The 15187-nt window shown below is 38.0% G+C and overlaps 1 protein-coding gene across 2 annotated transcripts; it reads left to right on the forward strand.

The window, feature by feature from the left end:
* The first annotated feature begins 2678 nt into the window (after nucleotides 1-2678).
* LOC148077689 (aggrecan core protein-like) lies at nucleotides 2679-14407 on the forward strand. Of its 2 annotated transcripts, XM_087794375.1 has the most exons (20): nucleotides 2679-2914; nucleotides 5192-5285; nucleotides 5378-5469; nucleotides 5564-5855; nucleotides 5986-6160; nucleotides 6587-6714; nucleotides 6786-7079; nucleotides 7311-7610; nucleotides 7682-7856; nucleotides 8087-8214; nucleotides 8289-8582; nucleotides 8679-8777; nucleotides 8853-10721; nucleotides 10816-10893; nucleotides 11394-11507; nucleotides 12461-12619; nucleotides 12688-12770; nucleotides 13133-13277; nucleotides 13506-13688; nucleotides 13765-14407. In XM_087794375.1, exons 2-20 carry the CDS (start codon nucleotides 5198-5200, stop codon nucleotides 13830-13832), a joined length of 4764 nt encoding a protein of 1587 aa, XP_087650501.1. In that variant the 5' UTR covers nucleotides 2679-2914; nucleotides 5192-5197; the 3' UTR covers nucleotides 13833-14407. The 2 variants fall into 2 exon arrangements, with proteins under 2 accessions (XP_087650501.1, XP_087650502.1); XM_087794376.1 differs by lacking the exon at nucleotides 11394-11507.
* Nucleotides 14408-15187: the final 780 nt, after the last annotated feature.

Raw genomic sequence — 15187 nt, forward strand, 5'->3', positions numbered from 1 at the left:
ACTGAGAGGTCGGACAAGGACAAGGAAGCTTATTATGAACCCAGATCCACTTATCCCTCTGGACTCTGGGCTAAGCTTGTCCTGGGTATCTACTGCCTCTGGGTCCCCACAGGAACTGGTGGGTTTAAATTTGCATTTCGCAAGAGAAGTATCCATTAGCAAGTGAATATTTGAAAATATACTACAGCACTTCTTTATTTCTCTGTATACATCTGTATACAACATTCTAAAGTAGAACTGACATGGCACATCCCTTTATTTCAAAGGCATTTTACTCATACGTTGTACACACTAATGATATATTACGATGAACTAAGCATGTTACTTTAGCGCCCCCTATCCATGATTTTGGCCAAATGTTTGTGGTCAGAGAAGAGATGTCAAACTTCAGGCCAGTAGGCCGCATTCAGTCCTCTGTGTAATAATATGTGGCTCAAAACATAATCCCACACTATTTGATATTAATCTTAATATGGCAGATTTTCTCATAAAAGCTTAAGAAAGTAAGTAAATTAGTAATAGTTATTTGTAAAGCACCTTTCTAGACTAGGGTCACAAAGCGCTTTAACAATCAAAAACAACAAACAGTTAAAATATATACTTTAAAAGGCCGAGAAACATTAAAACAAACACAGGAGTCCCAGAAAATGATGGAAAAATCAGTGATGTAAGGAGGAGTCTGACCATGAATAGCTCTAAAAGTAAGAACCAGAATTTTAAAATGGATTCTGAAAGAATCTGGCAGCCAATGCAGAGTTTTCAGGGAAATGTGAGTTCTTCTACTAGAGCTAAGGTCAAAATGATATTCCTGTTAAGATATCAATTTGGCACTTCTGGGTTAAATTACTCCAGTTATTTTAGTGACTTAGTCATCAGGAGGAAATCCTTGTGGAGGCTGAACATGTCAGAAGAGAAGCCAGTCAAAGAGTGTTTCAAAGGAAACTTATGATCAAATATTAAAAGGTTCAGTTTGGTTTAAAGTTACGTGTGTTTAGAGCATATTCCAATATTATAGTGTGAAGTGGAGAGATGAGGGAGTTTTAGAAATGTTTTTGTCATGTTTCATAATTGTAAGATTTTACTTTTCGCCAAGATAGAATATATTTCTTATTAAATGTAAATTAAAATTAAAATATATAAATGAACTCAAAAAACTACTTTGCCTATTGTAAACATCAATTTAAAGGTTATTAAGCCAAAAATAACACCCTGGGTTTTAGCAGGGGAAAAAAACGTCAACATTCTAAAAGGGAATCATGAGGAAACTCCCCCTATCAAGGGGCTACAGTGGCATGAAGTTATTTTAACGTTCAGAACACGTCCTGTGTGACCGTGTCATTTAAAGGCAAATAAAACATTTGTAAGACTTCTTTCAGAGGGTGATGGCACGTGTTTCAACTGCAGTGCACTTGTATGAGTCATGAAGCGGTCAACGTTCTCTCTTGGGTGTTTACATGTATGCCGAGTTATGAACCTTTTAAATTGTTACAATAATCAAGACAAATTCTTATTTCAGTGAAGAATTCTATTCAAAATTTCCTGTTACTTAGATTTAAATTTTGTTGTCTGATCAGTTTTATAGAAACATCTACAGAATATAAAATTGCCTTTCTGAGTCAAGTCTGATTAACTTGTACTTGAATCTATGTATCTGTAGACACTTGAAAACATTTATATGTATTCGCATAAAAACACATCTCCTGTTCACTTACCCGAGTAACAAATATCTTCTTAAGCTTCTAAATTAATCTTTGATGGAAAAGACAGAGATTGTTTTATATTTTCTACAATACAAATAATAGATATTATTTATAATATAATAGGGCTATAATCAAACTAAACGTGCCAGGATTATAATGTTTTTTAAAATAAAAGTATAATAGCAAGCTAATTTCTCCAGAATGTTCTCAAAACACACGCAGATAAAAAAAGGAGCAGCTATTTATTTTTAATGACAAGGTCTTAGACAACATAAGGCATTTACATGCAATATTTACTCACGGATACTATTTATTCTCTCGGTTTTATTTGCTTTCTCTGTGTCGTATTTAGATTACATAATTCTTGGGACTCTCACACACACACCCAGTCTGTAAATTGATGTGCAAATATTCTGGAAGTGGAAAAAGCTAAAAATTGTGGAGGTTGCAGATTCAGGCACAAACATGGCCAGACAGTCTCTCCACTGCTCTTTGAAGCTCAGTCCAGGTAGTTCAGTCACTCTACACCATTCAGACCTAATTCCAGAGAGGCCCAAACAGAGTCGAATAGCAGGCTTCACACCATTTAGACATCTGAACACTGTTTACAAAGATGTTGTTCAATTGGCCTCACAACAGTGAGTGAAGTTATCAATAAGAAATAAATATCAATTGAAAGAGGGATAGTGAGTTCTGAAGCATTAAGAGCCTTTCAGACCTGTGTGAGAGAACATTCTTTGTTTTTGGCCGCTTCCAAAATGTCACAGGATAAATTAACATTTAAATGGTATGATAGGATGAGTATACAGGGCAGAGAAATATTATTGAAAACCGATCATATTAGAAATAAGTACATATAGCTGTGTTTCTTTTCATTTACATTTACATTTTTTCGTCAAAATAAGGTGGGAAAAAAACAAAAACAGAACAAGCAAAACAAAAAAAGGCATGTAACCACACACCTGGGAAACGGGGTGCTTTTATTTTGAAATCAAAAGCTACACACACTTCACTCAGAGCAACTTTTCTTTCCCTCTGTGGTTAAACAGCCAGCCCTGGACCCCTTCTCTTTTTTCATCCAGGAATCCGGCAGCCTGCTACCTCTAGCGTTTCTTCATTAAGAGTTTCAGTCACAGACTTGTAACTCCAGAGCATCCTTCTGCCAAAACACTCGGCTGAAGACTTACAAAGGTGTAGTTGGGTTTCTGCTCCAGGTAAGAGGCAATTATTTATCTGCTCAAGTTTGTTAATCTCTTTAGAAATGAAACTAACATTTGCTTTCTGTGTTTGTGTATTTTAACTTTACTTTTTGTGGTTGTCACAAGGTTTATAAAAAAGATATTTCAGCTTCAAAAAGCTTAAATGTGGGAATAGTAACTTAAACAAAGGAATTTATCTTCTGTTTACCTTAAATAATAGGGAAAGCAATAGCAGAACAGTAATGTACTGTATTCATTGATAAAAAAAAAGTTGCTGTCTTAGGTTTAATTCTTGGATTGGATTAAAAATTAAATGTATATATTTTTCATGGGTCACCCCTATTAATTTACTTTGAAATATTTTGATTATACTGTAAAATTGGAAAAAACAGGACATTTTGTCTTATTTATTTTCAAAATTGATGCACATTTTAGATACAAATTATATAGACATTTAGTGTAGATTGTTTCCAACAACTCTTTGTCCCTTTTTCCCCTTAAAACATTACTTTTTAATTCATAAAAAGCAAGTTGCAATTAAATAAATCCAACTTGTATTTGGTGAAAAGCAATAAAACCTTAAAGGGACTATGTCTTTTTACAAAAGAAAAAGCAAAAACATCAGATCAGAAAAAGACATATAATTTATTGATCCCTTTTCGATGAATAAATCCTGAAACATTTAGTTGACATGTAGAAAATTGTAAAAAAAAAAAAAATGTGTTGGACGTGATCCAATCAACACTAAGGAATAGTGACAAGAATAAGGCATGTGTGCATGAGTGTTTATCCAGTAGGTAAAACTATGTGAAGTATTTTCATCATATGGGAAAGTAAAGAGGGAGGAAACATGTACAGGTGAGGATCAAAGTCCTCCTCTGGCTCCAGCCTGTTCCTCCCATCATGTCTCATACTTTTTCAAATCTCCAGCGTGAATGTGAGCACTGTTGTGATGGAAAGGACAGAGCCTGGAATATACACAGTTTTGTTGACATAAGGCCCGATGTCGTCAGAGCTCCCATAATACGGGCTTCAGTGGGAACAGATCTGGTCTTATGGTGCCGGGTCTCTCTGGGAGTGGCCCTGACCACAGGAGCTGAATGAGTGCAGTGTGGAATCAGCCACCAGGACCCCAAACACAAAACTCAGCAAATGAACTGTCACTTAAAGTTCAACGCCACCTCTTAGTTACAAGTAGTTAGAAACACATTTCCAACGGTGTGAGCAGAGAAAACACTTTTCTGTCTGCTGAATTTCAAATGTTGGTTTAGTTTCAATGTAAAAAAAGTTCAGAAAAGGTCAAGTTCAGACGGTAAAAAAACAAAACATGTTCGGGTCCGTTTATGGGCAATCTGATACAATGCATCATTGTATCAGTTACAAAAAGTGTCAGACTAACTCATAAAATACTTCAATAAAATAGTCACAAGAATGTTCAGGTTTTGTGTGGTTTAATTTAAAATGAGTAAAACATGACTTTTCAAAAAATGTGATCAGTAAAATGTGTATCAGTAAAGTTTACTTAATAACTGATTTTCTTCTTCTGATGACCAAATATTAGAATAAATTAACTGCTGCAAAATGATGTGTCACGTTACATGTGTTGGGTTGTGTCTTTCATTTGCTCCTAATGACACTATTACTGTTGTTTAGACACAGTTTAAGAGGTTGTTCAAGGACATTTTTTTATTTCTTAATGGTCTTCTGCTTCTGTTGTCATAATAATGTCTCCAGAGTTGAATTACTAGATTTCTGTGGGGTAGATAAAGATGTCGTTAAGAATGTTTTATTTATGAACAAGGCGGAATCAGACTACAAACAAGAATTCTTCCAGTAAGGATTTAAATAAAATCAATGTTTCTGAGTAGCTTCTTTTAGTGCAGCATTATGAACTTCTACATTTATTCTTGATTAAAAAGACAGAGATTGGTGTAGATATACATTACATATTTCTGTTGTAATATAGCATTTCTATGGAGAAAATATCAATATCAAAGTCGTAAGAGATAATAGCCTTACTTAAACATCTTATGAAGGTTTTTAAACGGGCCTTCAATCCAAGATACTGCTTCACTTTTGTCTCAGCAAAACAATCCTCCCAGTTGGTAGCTTTGGAAAACACAAAGACAACAGGATTGGAAAGAAGTATTTTTGTTTGCTGCTCACATTTAAAAGATGGTCAAATAGATTTTCTTTTGTATCAAATCAAAACAAAATGTTTTATGGCTTATAAATGTGTTTCTGAATTGAATCACGTGCAGATATCATCATGTTTCTGCTTCTGTCTTTTAGATTACAATGATAAAGTGGACTCTCCCTCTATTTTTATTTCTGAAAGTCATCACAGCCACCTTCGACTATGTTTATGAGGAGCGCTCGCACCTGGGTGAGGATGAAGCCAACATCACTATAATTACTTTACTTGTTTAACGTTAAACTAAGTATTTTCTTTTGGAATTTGTAATTTTATTTTCACAGATCCAGAAGATGTTCTTAGTGTAGGCATTCCTCTGGTGAACCCACAACAACGTCTTCTTGGGGAAAGTCTGGAAATACCATGTTATTTTGAGGTGCGCAAACCACACTAAACACATATATTGAGATTAATGTATTCCCTTATTTGCGATAACATTATGAAGTTTTATCTTTGTCACTTCTATACAGGATTATACAGTCCCAGACCCTGGAGCTCCCCTCATCGCTCCTCTTTCTCACCGAATCAAATGGAGCCTCATTACTAAAGAGAAAAGAACAACCATCCTTGTAGCCCTGCAGGGAAAAGTACGAATTAGCGAGGACTACCTTGACAGGGTTCAATTGCTGGGTTACCCAACAACCCCAACAGACGCCAGCATTAAGATAACCGAGCTGCGATCGAGTGACACCGGAGTTTACCGTTGTGAGGTTCAGCACGGCATCGAGGACAACCATGGAGACCTTCATGTTGTTGTTTCTGGTGAGAACATGCAACATCGTTTTACAACATACTTTACATTTATGTTCAAGTAAATTAATTTGTAGACCAATAGATTGAATATGAATGTATTACCAGGTTCTGCAGTAAAACATTTGTTTCCCTTTCTCAGGTACCGTATTCCATTACAGAGCCATCACTGGACGCTACACATTGACCTTTCAAGATGCAAAAGCGGTTTGCCAACAAAACAGTGCAGTAATAGCTTCACCAGAACAATTACAAGCAGCCTATGATGGCGGCTTCCACCAATGTGATGCCGGCTGGCTATCCGATCAGACAGTCAGGTCAGTTTATGTTGAAATATAGAACTACTCATACAAAAGGTGACATTTTTATAAGAAAATCTTCTACACCAATCCTTACGTTGACTTGAGTATTCATGACAATAATGAAATCATATTATTTTTTCTGCTAATGGTATTGAATAAAAATGTTGGAACGGCATTGATTAAAGTACAACAAAAATATAGAACCAGTCAAAGATATATATTTGCAAAAAAAAACGTACTTATTATTATTATTTTCTTTTCTAAATTCCTTGCATGTCATTTGCTATAAAAGATTGTGGAACAGAGATGACAAAATGTTTTTTCTTTTGCTGAAACCCAATTTTTTTATTTATTTCATGCACTATTCATTACATAATGCTATACGTCTTTAGACAGATACGTTGGCCTTCCTTTGACTTAATGTGACAATTTCGATCAAAGGTATCCAATTCACGATCCTCGTGTCCAGTGCTATGGAGATAAAGAAGAGCTACCAGGTGTCAGGACTTATGGTGTAAGAGACCTGAACGAGACTTATGATGTCTACTGCTTTGCTGAGAAAATGATAGGTACACAGTTTTTTCCAAGTTGATCTACAACCTTGAGAAGGATAACTGAACTCTTTCTATCTACTGTACAGGAAGAGTCTTCTGGGTGGCATCAGCAGAAAAGTTCACATTCTCAGAGGCTGTGGCAGCATGTGCTAGTAAGCAGGCACAACTGGCAACTACAGGTCAGCTGTATCTGGCCTGGCAGGGCGGGATGGATGTTTGTAACGCTGGCTGGTTAGGCGACGGAAGTGTACGTTACCCTATCAATGTTCGTCGCCCACAATGCGGTGGAGGTCTGATAGGTGTGCGGACTGTTTATCTACATACAAACCAAACAGGATACCCATTCCCAGAGTCCCGCTACGATGCCTTTTGCTATTCAGGTAAGAGCTATCTCACTTTGAAAATATTAAACACAAAGGAAAAAATACTTAAATGGCATGTATTATCCTTGAACTTTTAAACATACCATATGGTATTGTAACAAGATAGAAATGTAAATTATATTAATCAAGGTAAGGTACCGTAGTTTAACAATTAGTTTAGTGTGAAACAAAGAAGTAAAATGATAGTTAACATCCTAACTAATAATCCCTCTTGTCTATCGTATACAGTGTTTCCTGAAGGTGAAGAAGGTTCCGGAATGCCTGATGAAGGAAGTGGGATAATAGATGTTACTCCAATCACACAACGTCCAGAAGTCTTCTTCCGGAGCACAACGACAGAAAGTGAAGCGGTGGGAGAGGTTGAAACTCAACGTTCTACTATTGTAGATGTCCCCTTCACCGAAACTACAACTGAAGTCGCACACTTACCCAACGTTACTGAGATTGCAATAGACACGATACAACCAGTAACTGCCCCGCCTGTTGTCTTCGGAGGACCCGACAAGGGCTTTGTGATACCTGCTACTGGTGCGTGACTATGCAATGGAAGCTAACATACACGTCATTAAAGTTAATATTCGTTTTTGTCTTTTACACAGGGGTTGTTTTCCATTACCGTTCATGGTCAGGACGGTATGAGTACACTTTTGTGGAAGCTCAGATTGCCTGTCAAAGTGTAGGGGCCTCCATGGCGACTCCAGCTCAACTGCAGGCAGCTTACAAGGCTGGATATCACCAGTGTGATGCTGGTTGGCTTCTGGATCAAACAGTCAGGTAGATATAAGGTTTTTAAGAACACTTTTTTATTTTCTTGGGCTGCTGTGTTTCTCTCTGTGTTGTCTTGGCCTTTTCGAGTTTTTTAATTTGTATGTATTTTTAATCATGTTTTGCTTTTGATTATTCAAGCGCTTTGTGACCCTCGTCTAGAGAAGCACTTTACAAAAAAAATAACTTAATTAGGTAACTTAATTTTAAGACCAAATTTTAAAAGTGTGATTCATTAGGTACCCCATTGTTTCACCTCGAGAAAAATGCATCGGCGACTTGGGGGAACTACCTGGAGTTCGGTCCTATGGACTAAGACCGGCAGAAGAAAGATATGATGTATATTGTTACATAGATGGAATCAAAGGTAAGTAAACACAAGCTGTAACAATATGTGTACATTGTCATCAATGATAACCTTCTTCTGTATCTTTTGCAAAGGTCAAGTTTTCCATTTGACCTCAGCAGAGGGTTTTACTTACGAGGAGGCTGCATCTAGTTGTCGTAAGCAGAACTCTGTCTTGGCCTCCACGGGTGAGCTCTATGTGGCATGGAAAAAGGGCTTTGACAAATGCCGTGCCGGCTGGCTTAGCGACCGCAGTGTCCGATACCCTATAAATAATCCACGTACCGAATGTGGTGGAGGAACGCCAGGAGTACATACTGTGTACACACACAGTAACCAGACAGGCTTCCCTTCCACTGACAGCAGATATGATGCATATTGTTTTAGAGGTAAATCTTAGTCCTAATTCCAGAATGAGAATATTTAAAAAAAACAAAGAAAACAATTACTAATTAACCATTATCGTCTTCAATTTAAACTTCCAGTGGACATCCAACTTATTGCTAATGAAACTGGACTGGACGTTACAGATATCCAAGAAGCCATCCAAAACATGACTCTCATCACCAATTTGCTGAGGCCTGGTAAGAAATTCTTCATTTTAGTGTAATCTAAGATCGCAATTTCCTTTTTACGTATCTAAAAAATATTTCTTTCAGTGGCTCCCAACATTACCTTGCCCATCCATGTCGAGTTATCAGGGTCAGGATCAGGTTCTGAAGAATTTGGTTCAGGATCTGGAGAGAAACAGGGTTCTGGAGATATTTTTGGTTCCGGAGACAAAACTGCCTCAGGAGACCTGTCTGGTTCAGGAGACATTTCTGGCTCTGGAGACAAACATGGTTCTGGAGATCAGTCTGGCTCTGGAGAAGGAACTGTTTCAGGAGACATGTCTGGCTCTGGAGAAGGAACTGTTTCAGGAGACATGTCTGGCTCTGGAGAAGGAACTGTTTCAGGAGACATGTCTGGCTCTGGAGAAATAACTGTTTCAGGAGACATGTCTGGCTCTGGAGACATGCATGGTTCTGGAGATCAATTTGGCTCAGGAGACAAAACTGCCTCAGGAGACCTGTCTGGTTCAGGAGAAATGTCTGGCTCTGGACAGATGCTTGGATCTGGGTTCCATTCTGGTTCTGGAGATCTGGGAGGTTCAGGTGTTGGCTCAGGAGAACAAACCAGCTCAGGAGACACTTCTGCAGATGGGTCTGGATCGGGTCTCAGTGGAGAGGGATCTGGGTTAACTATTTTGTTATCAGGTGATAAAGGCTTTTTATCAGGAGATGGCTCAGGTTCTGGGGGAATACAAGAGGCAGGAGAGGGAAGCACTGAGATACTTATTTTCCCTTTTTCTGGAGAAAGATCCGGTAGTGGTGACCCGTCAGCGTCCGGGAGTGGATCTGAACACAGTTCTGCTGACAGTGGATCTTCCTCTGGTGAAAGTGGCATGTCTTCAGGTTTCTTTGCATTTTCTGGATTCAGTGGTTTTCCCTCAGGCTTTTCATATTCAGGAAGTGCAAGCGGGGAATCTGGATTTCTTTCAGGAAGTGGGAGTCCACAGGTCCATCTGATCGATGGTGAAATAATTGATGCATCTACTACCGTTACCAACAGAGAGCATGAACTTGGTGGTGGTCTACTTGAATTCAGTGGATCTGGAAGTGCCTCTGGAATAATCAGTGGGGATCTTAGTGGTTCTGGAATACTCAGTGGGGATCTTAGTGGTTCTGGAATGCTCATTGGGGATCTTAGTGGATCTGGAATACTCAGCGGGGATCTTAGTGGATCTGGAATACTCAGTGGGGATCTTAGTGGATCTGGAATACTCAGTGGGGATCTTAGTGGATCTGGAATACTCATTGGGGATCTTAGTGGATCTGGACTACTCAATGGAGATTTCAGCGGCTCTGGAAGTGGCTCAGGACTCATCACATCTGGTGTGTCCTTTTCTGGATCAGACTACACAGTGATGGCAGAGACTTTATCCAGAGAACAAGAGGCCTCTGGCACAATACTCTACTTTGGGCAGGGAAGCGGTGCACATGAGTCTGGATCGACAAGTTCTGAATTGCCATTTGGGTCTGGTTCAGGATCTGGGATGTCTGGCTTTAGTACCTCAGGATCTCAGTCATCAAGAAGCGGATACACTGGCACTGTTACATTCTTAGACTCTCATAGTATGAGTGTAGATTCTACAGGGAAAACAATCTCAATGGAGATGGGTCAAGGTGGGGTTGAATACAGTGGGGAAGGCAGCAGCAGTTCAGAGAGCAAAACCTTGACAACATCAGGTCATTCTTCTGGAGCTACATCTGATGTTTCAACACAAGCACCGCTTCCCTACCCAACTCCAAGCGAGGAGGCACAAATAGTGACTAATCCAGGAACAGAACAGGAGACAGACACGGCTGAAACTTCTAACCAGCTCGACATGACTGTTGGATCAAGGCTGGCTCCTGCAGGAATTATGGCCCCTGCCACTCTGACCACACCAAGTTATGAGAGTGATTTGAAGCTTGAATCTACAGCAGGTAAGAATTGAATAGTTGTCTTTGATTTTGACTCAACACTTGATGACATATAAAATCATATGCCCCCCCAACAATGTTAATGTCCTGTTTTCAGGAAACATTGATCCATGTCATCCAAATCCATGTGGCATGTCATTATGTACAATTGAGGAGGGGTTTGCTGTATGCCATGGTAAGTGCGACCCCCAAGTATTATATTGAACCTTTGCCTTCTCCTACTTTAAAAAACATCTAACACAGTGTGTCATGATGCTTTCACATCTCTTGTTTTGTCACACTTGCATGTCTTGTAATTCAGGTTTGGAATGTATTGTATGTCAAAAGATTAGAAAGTATATTTACAGAATGTCTGTAACGTTGTCTACATCTTGACTGTTATTCGACTTTGATGCCTTGCAAAGTCTCTGAATGCGCAATGTTTGTCATTTGTGGATTTGTCATGTTTGTCTTCAGCTCAATGTCATGCTTGCTCTCAGCACATCTGCCTGCATGCTGTTATAGGGTGTCCATTCTGCTTCTCTCATCTTCTCCGTCTATGTATGTGTATATATGCATATATATATACAGTACATATACTTCACTTCCTAACATCCAACACTCATAGCAGCTTTACAAGTATAACCTACTTACACCTACTAAAAAGATAGTATCACCCCGCTCCCTTTTTTACAGAAGTAGACGTATGTCACTCCAACCCTTGTGCCAATGGAGCTACCTGTGTGGAGACTTCAGACTCTTACAAATGCTTATGTCTGCCCAGCTACGGAGGGGAACACTGTGAAATTGGTATGACATTTGCTTCCGCTACTGCAAACTAACTAGAGCTTCACAGAACTGCAACAATGAGCGAAAGCATTCCAGGCCACTCTGACTTTGTTGAAAGTCAAGTGAAATGCTGTATCATGGTTGTCGGATAGTTCAAAGCCTTTCTGAGCTGTAAAATAAAGAATGGCATCGAAAATGTGAGCAAACAGCACACACAGTGTGGTCGAAGGATGCTTCTGTCGAATAATTTGGGGTCAAATGAACAGGTCAATAGTTATAAGGCAATAGTGGGTTGGTATATTTTCTAAATGCAATATTGCTCTCAGTTATTTAAACCTCAAATCAACCCAAATAATGCAAAACATTTGCAGGAATGGTTACCAGGATATTAACAGTATAAATTTTGGTAAAATTACAACTTTCAAACTCCCATTTTTTGTGTGAAATATAAACATCCATAGTAAACAAACAACTTGGGTCTTGAGAGTTGAAGTAGTCACAGCATCATCATATTTAATCTCTGGAAACATTTGAAGAGGATACTTTATTGTAACATGGTAAGGTTGAGGGTTTCATTGAATATAATTTCATCCATTCCAAGCCCAGGTTGAGACTCTAAAATGACAGTTATTTTAGAGTTAGTCTCAACCTCAACGGTTATTAAGAAGAGGTGTTCAAACATGGGATCCATACATAGCATCATAATTGTGAGTTGATACAGTTAAAACCTTTTTTATTTCTGGGATTGATCACTGAATTGCAACTCAGACTGTATTATATTGAGCCCTTTGATAGTTATGAGAGTTCCAAACCATATTCTGAGGTATGAAAGGTTGTTTGAAACAATATCTTTACAATACCTTGATCTTGACCTTGACCTGATTTTTGTAAACTTGATTACATATGTTGTTTAGTACACTAACTCATGAAAAAGTCCTTCATTCATTTTGCTTCCCTCCTTGGCCCGGCCACAGATGAACAGAAGTGTGAGGAGGGTTGGACTAAATTTCAGGGAAACTGCTACTTACACTTCTATGACAGAGAGACGTGGTTAGATGCTGAGCAGCGTTGTCGGGACCTAAAATCACATTTGGTCAGCATCATCACACCAGAGGAGCAACACTTTGTCAACAGTGAGTACAGATACATGTAGGGGCAAGTTTTCCTGTACGAGAGTTAATAGAACTTGTGCTTCCCGCAGCAAATGGCCAAGACTACCAGTGGATTGGCCTGAATGACAAGACAGTGGAGAATGACTTCCGCTGGACAGATGGAACACCAAGGGTGAGTGTTTAATGTATAAAGTTTCAACCTCAATCCAATAACCAAAAGATTAAAATAATAAAGAGGAAAAAGAGACAATGATTGTACAGTAAAAATCCCCAAAATACAAGCAATCATACTGTATGTCAATAGAAATTAAATATTTTAATTTAATACATAATACGCTGATGGAACAGCAGACAATTAATATAATTTTATATATTTGTATGTAACAAACTATTTACTAATAAACATATTTCATTTATGTGTTTGTCATCATGAAGACACAATTATTAAATGTGAACGCATAATTTCTTGTATTTTGTTTTGTCTTTTCTTCTCATAAGATAAAAAAAGTTTGTGATTTTATTTTCATTTTTCAGCAATACGAGAACTGGAGACCAAATCAGCCGGATAATTACTTCAACTCCGGGGAAGACTGTGTGGTCATGATATGGCACGAAAATGGACAATGGAATGATGTCCCCTGCAACTATCATTTACCCTTTACCTGCAAGAAAGGCCCAGGTAAAATACATGAGGGATGTTATACTTAGGTCCAGAGTGTAAAGATCAAGAAAAATCACTTTGTGACATACCTTTTAGCGACAGAAGTTGTGACATAAAGCCAGGAAGCTGAGTAAGAAGAGGCAGAAGATATTTATAAGACTTAAAAAAGGCGCATGTGTAGAAATGAGCATCTCAGGACACAAGACTTAACTTCACCAAAATACTTTTCTTGTGGTCTTGTTTCAGTGTCGTGTGGCCCCCCGCCGGTGGTTGAGAACGCTCACATGTTTGGCATCAGAAGGGATGAATATTTTGTCAACTCCATTATCCGCTATCAGTGCGACCCAGGATTCAGACAGCGCCACCCACCGGTGATTCGCTGTAAAGCAGACGGGCAGTGGGAGGAGCCACAGATTCAGTGCACTGATGGTGAGTGAGCTGCCTATCATGCAATTATGGCCTGTATTTAGCAACAGAAATAAATGTGCCCGTCTTAACACTGCAGTGAAAGCAAGACGAAGAAAAGAAGACGGAAGGAGTGAGGTGGAATCACACAGCAACATTCTTCAATAACAAGAGAAATTATTGTTGGAAAACCATGAAATGTGTTTTATATTTGATGTGAAAATCCCTCAAAAGGGAAAGACAAGCAATAAAATAATGTTATTATTATTATTAATACTTATTATAGTAGGATATCTCAAACAAATACTGTGATTGTGTGCGATGAAGTCAATTCCCATGATCCTACATTTCAGCAATATTTATAAAAAAAATATCTTATTGTATGATGGATGGTAATATATTTTGTGTTTCAATGTTACGTGTGCTTTAACGTATATATTTCTGGTGTTAATTTTAGTAAGATAATTGTTTTCTTGATAGACAAGCAGCCACAACTCCCCTAAGATTAAAAATATATATTAACTACAATACAGCACATAAAACAGGTATAAAAAGGTTATAGGTAAATATATTTAATTAAAGTCTATATTTTCAAAACACAGTCTTGTAAGATTTACATTAATAAAGAAGTAACTTTCCTGGCTGTTCTTTTGCCTTGAGAGAAGGCTATTCCATGCAGTAAACATATTAAACTATTTCTGAACCTGGAAAATAATAATAATAAAATAAAAAATGTAAAAACATGTCAATGCTGAGAAAATGTGTTTCTTTGTTTGTAGCGAAAAGGTTGTTAAGATGTTGTTACATTTGACCAATGAATATGTCCTTTTTCCTTTAGGCTTAATTGTTGGTATTAATTTTACATGTAGTCACAGTCTCTGCTGGACTGAGTCAGAGATTGGAACACACACAATACATTGTTGCTGTGAAGGAATTGTCTTTTCGAGCACACAGATTCACTTTTGTGATGTTTTACTTGTTTATTTGAAAAAGTCAAATATTCCACTAAGCTTTGCAGTGCAGATAGCCTCTGTGGACTCTGTTTAATGAGCCTGACGTTTATTCCACGATTGTAATGTGTAATGATCTGCATTTGTTTCTATTTCATCTCTGGCTGCTTTTCAATAAGAACTTGTTTCATGATGCATTGTTGCGGATGTTGGGGGGCTGTGCCTCCTTCAAAAATGGCATCTGCCTTGTCATAAACCAAAGATTGAATATAAGGTTCCATTTGTTTAACAGTGTCTGCAACCAGTTAAGCTCTAGTCTTGACAACAACTCACAGTGAAACACAATTAAAATGTTTACGAAAGTTACTATATTCTCTTTGAGTCATTTGTGCCCCACATTGTCGTGGACAGTATGTGCCACCATGTTTTTTTTGTTTTACATTGTTGAAACGACTTAATTAAACCTTCAAGAATCTCCAATTGGAAGAGGAGAAGAAGAAGAAAAAAACATTGCTACCAGTAGAAGTTTTTATTTTAATGCACTAGTGAGTGAACGTCTAAAGTGAACTTACA

This window comes from Callionymus lyra, chromosome 6 (genome assembly GCF_982586985.1).
Source record: "Callionymus lyra chromosome 6, fCalLyr1.hap1.1, whole genome shotgun sequence".
Lineage (NCBI taxonomy): Eukaryota > Metazoa > Chordata > Actinopteri > Syngnathiformes > Callionymidae > Callionymus > Callionymus lyra.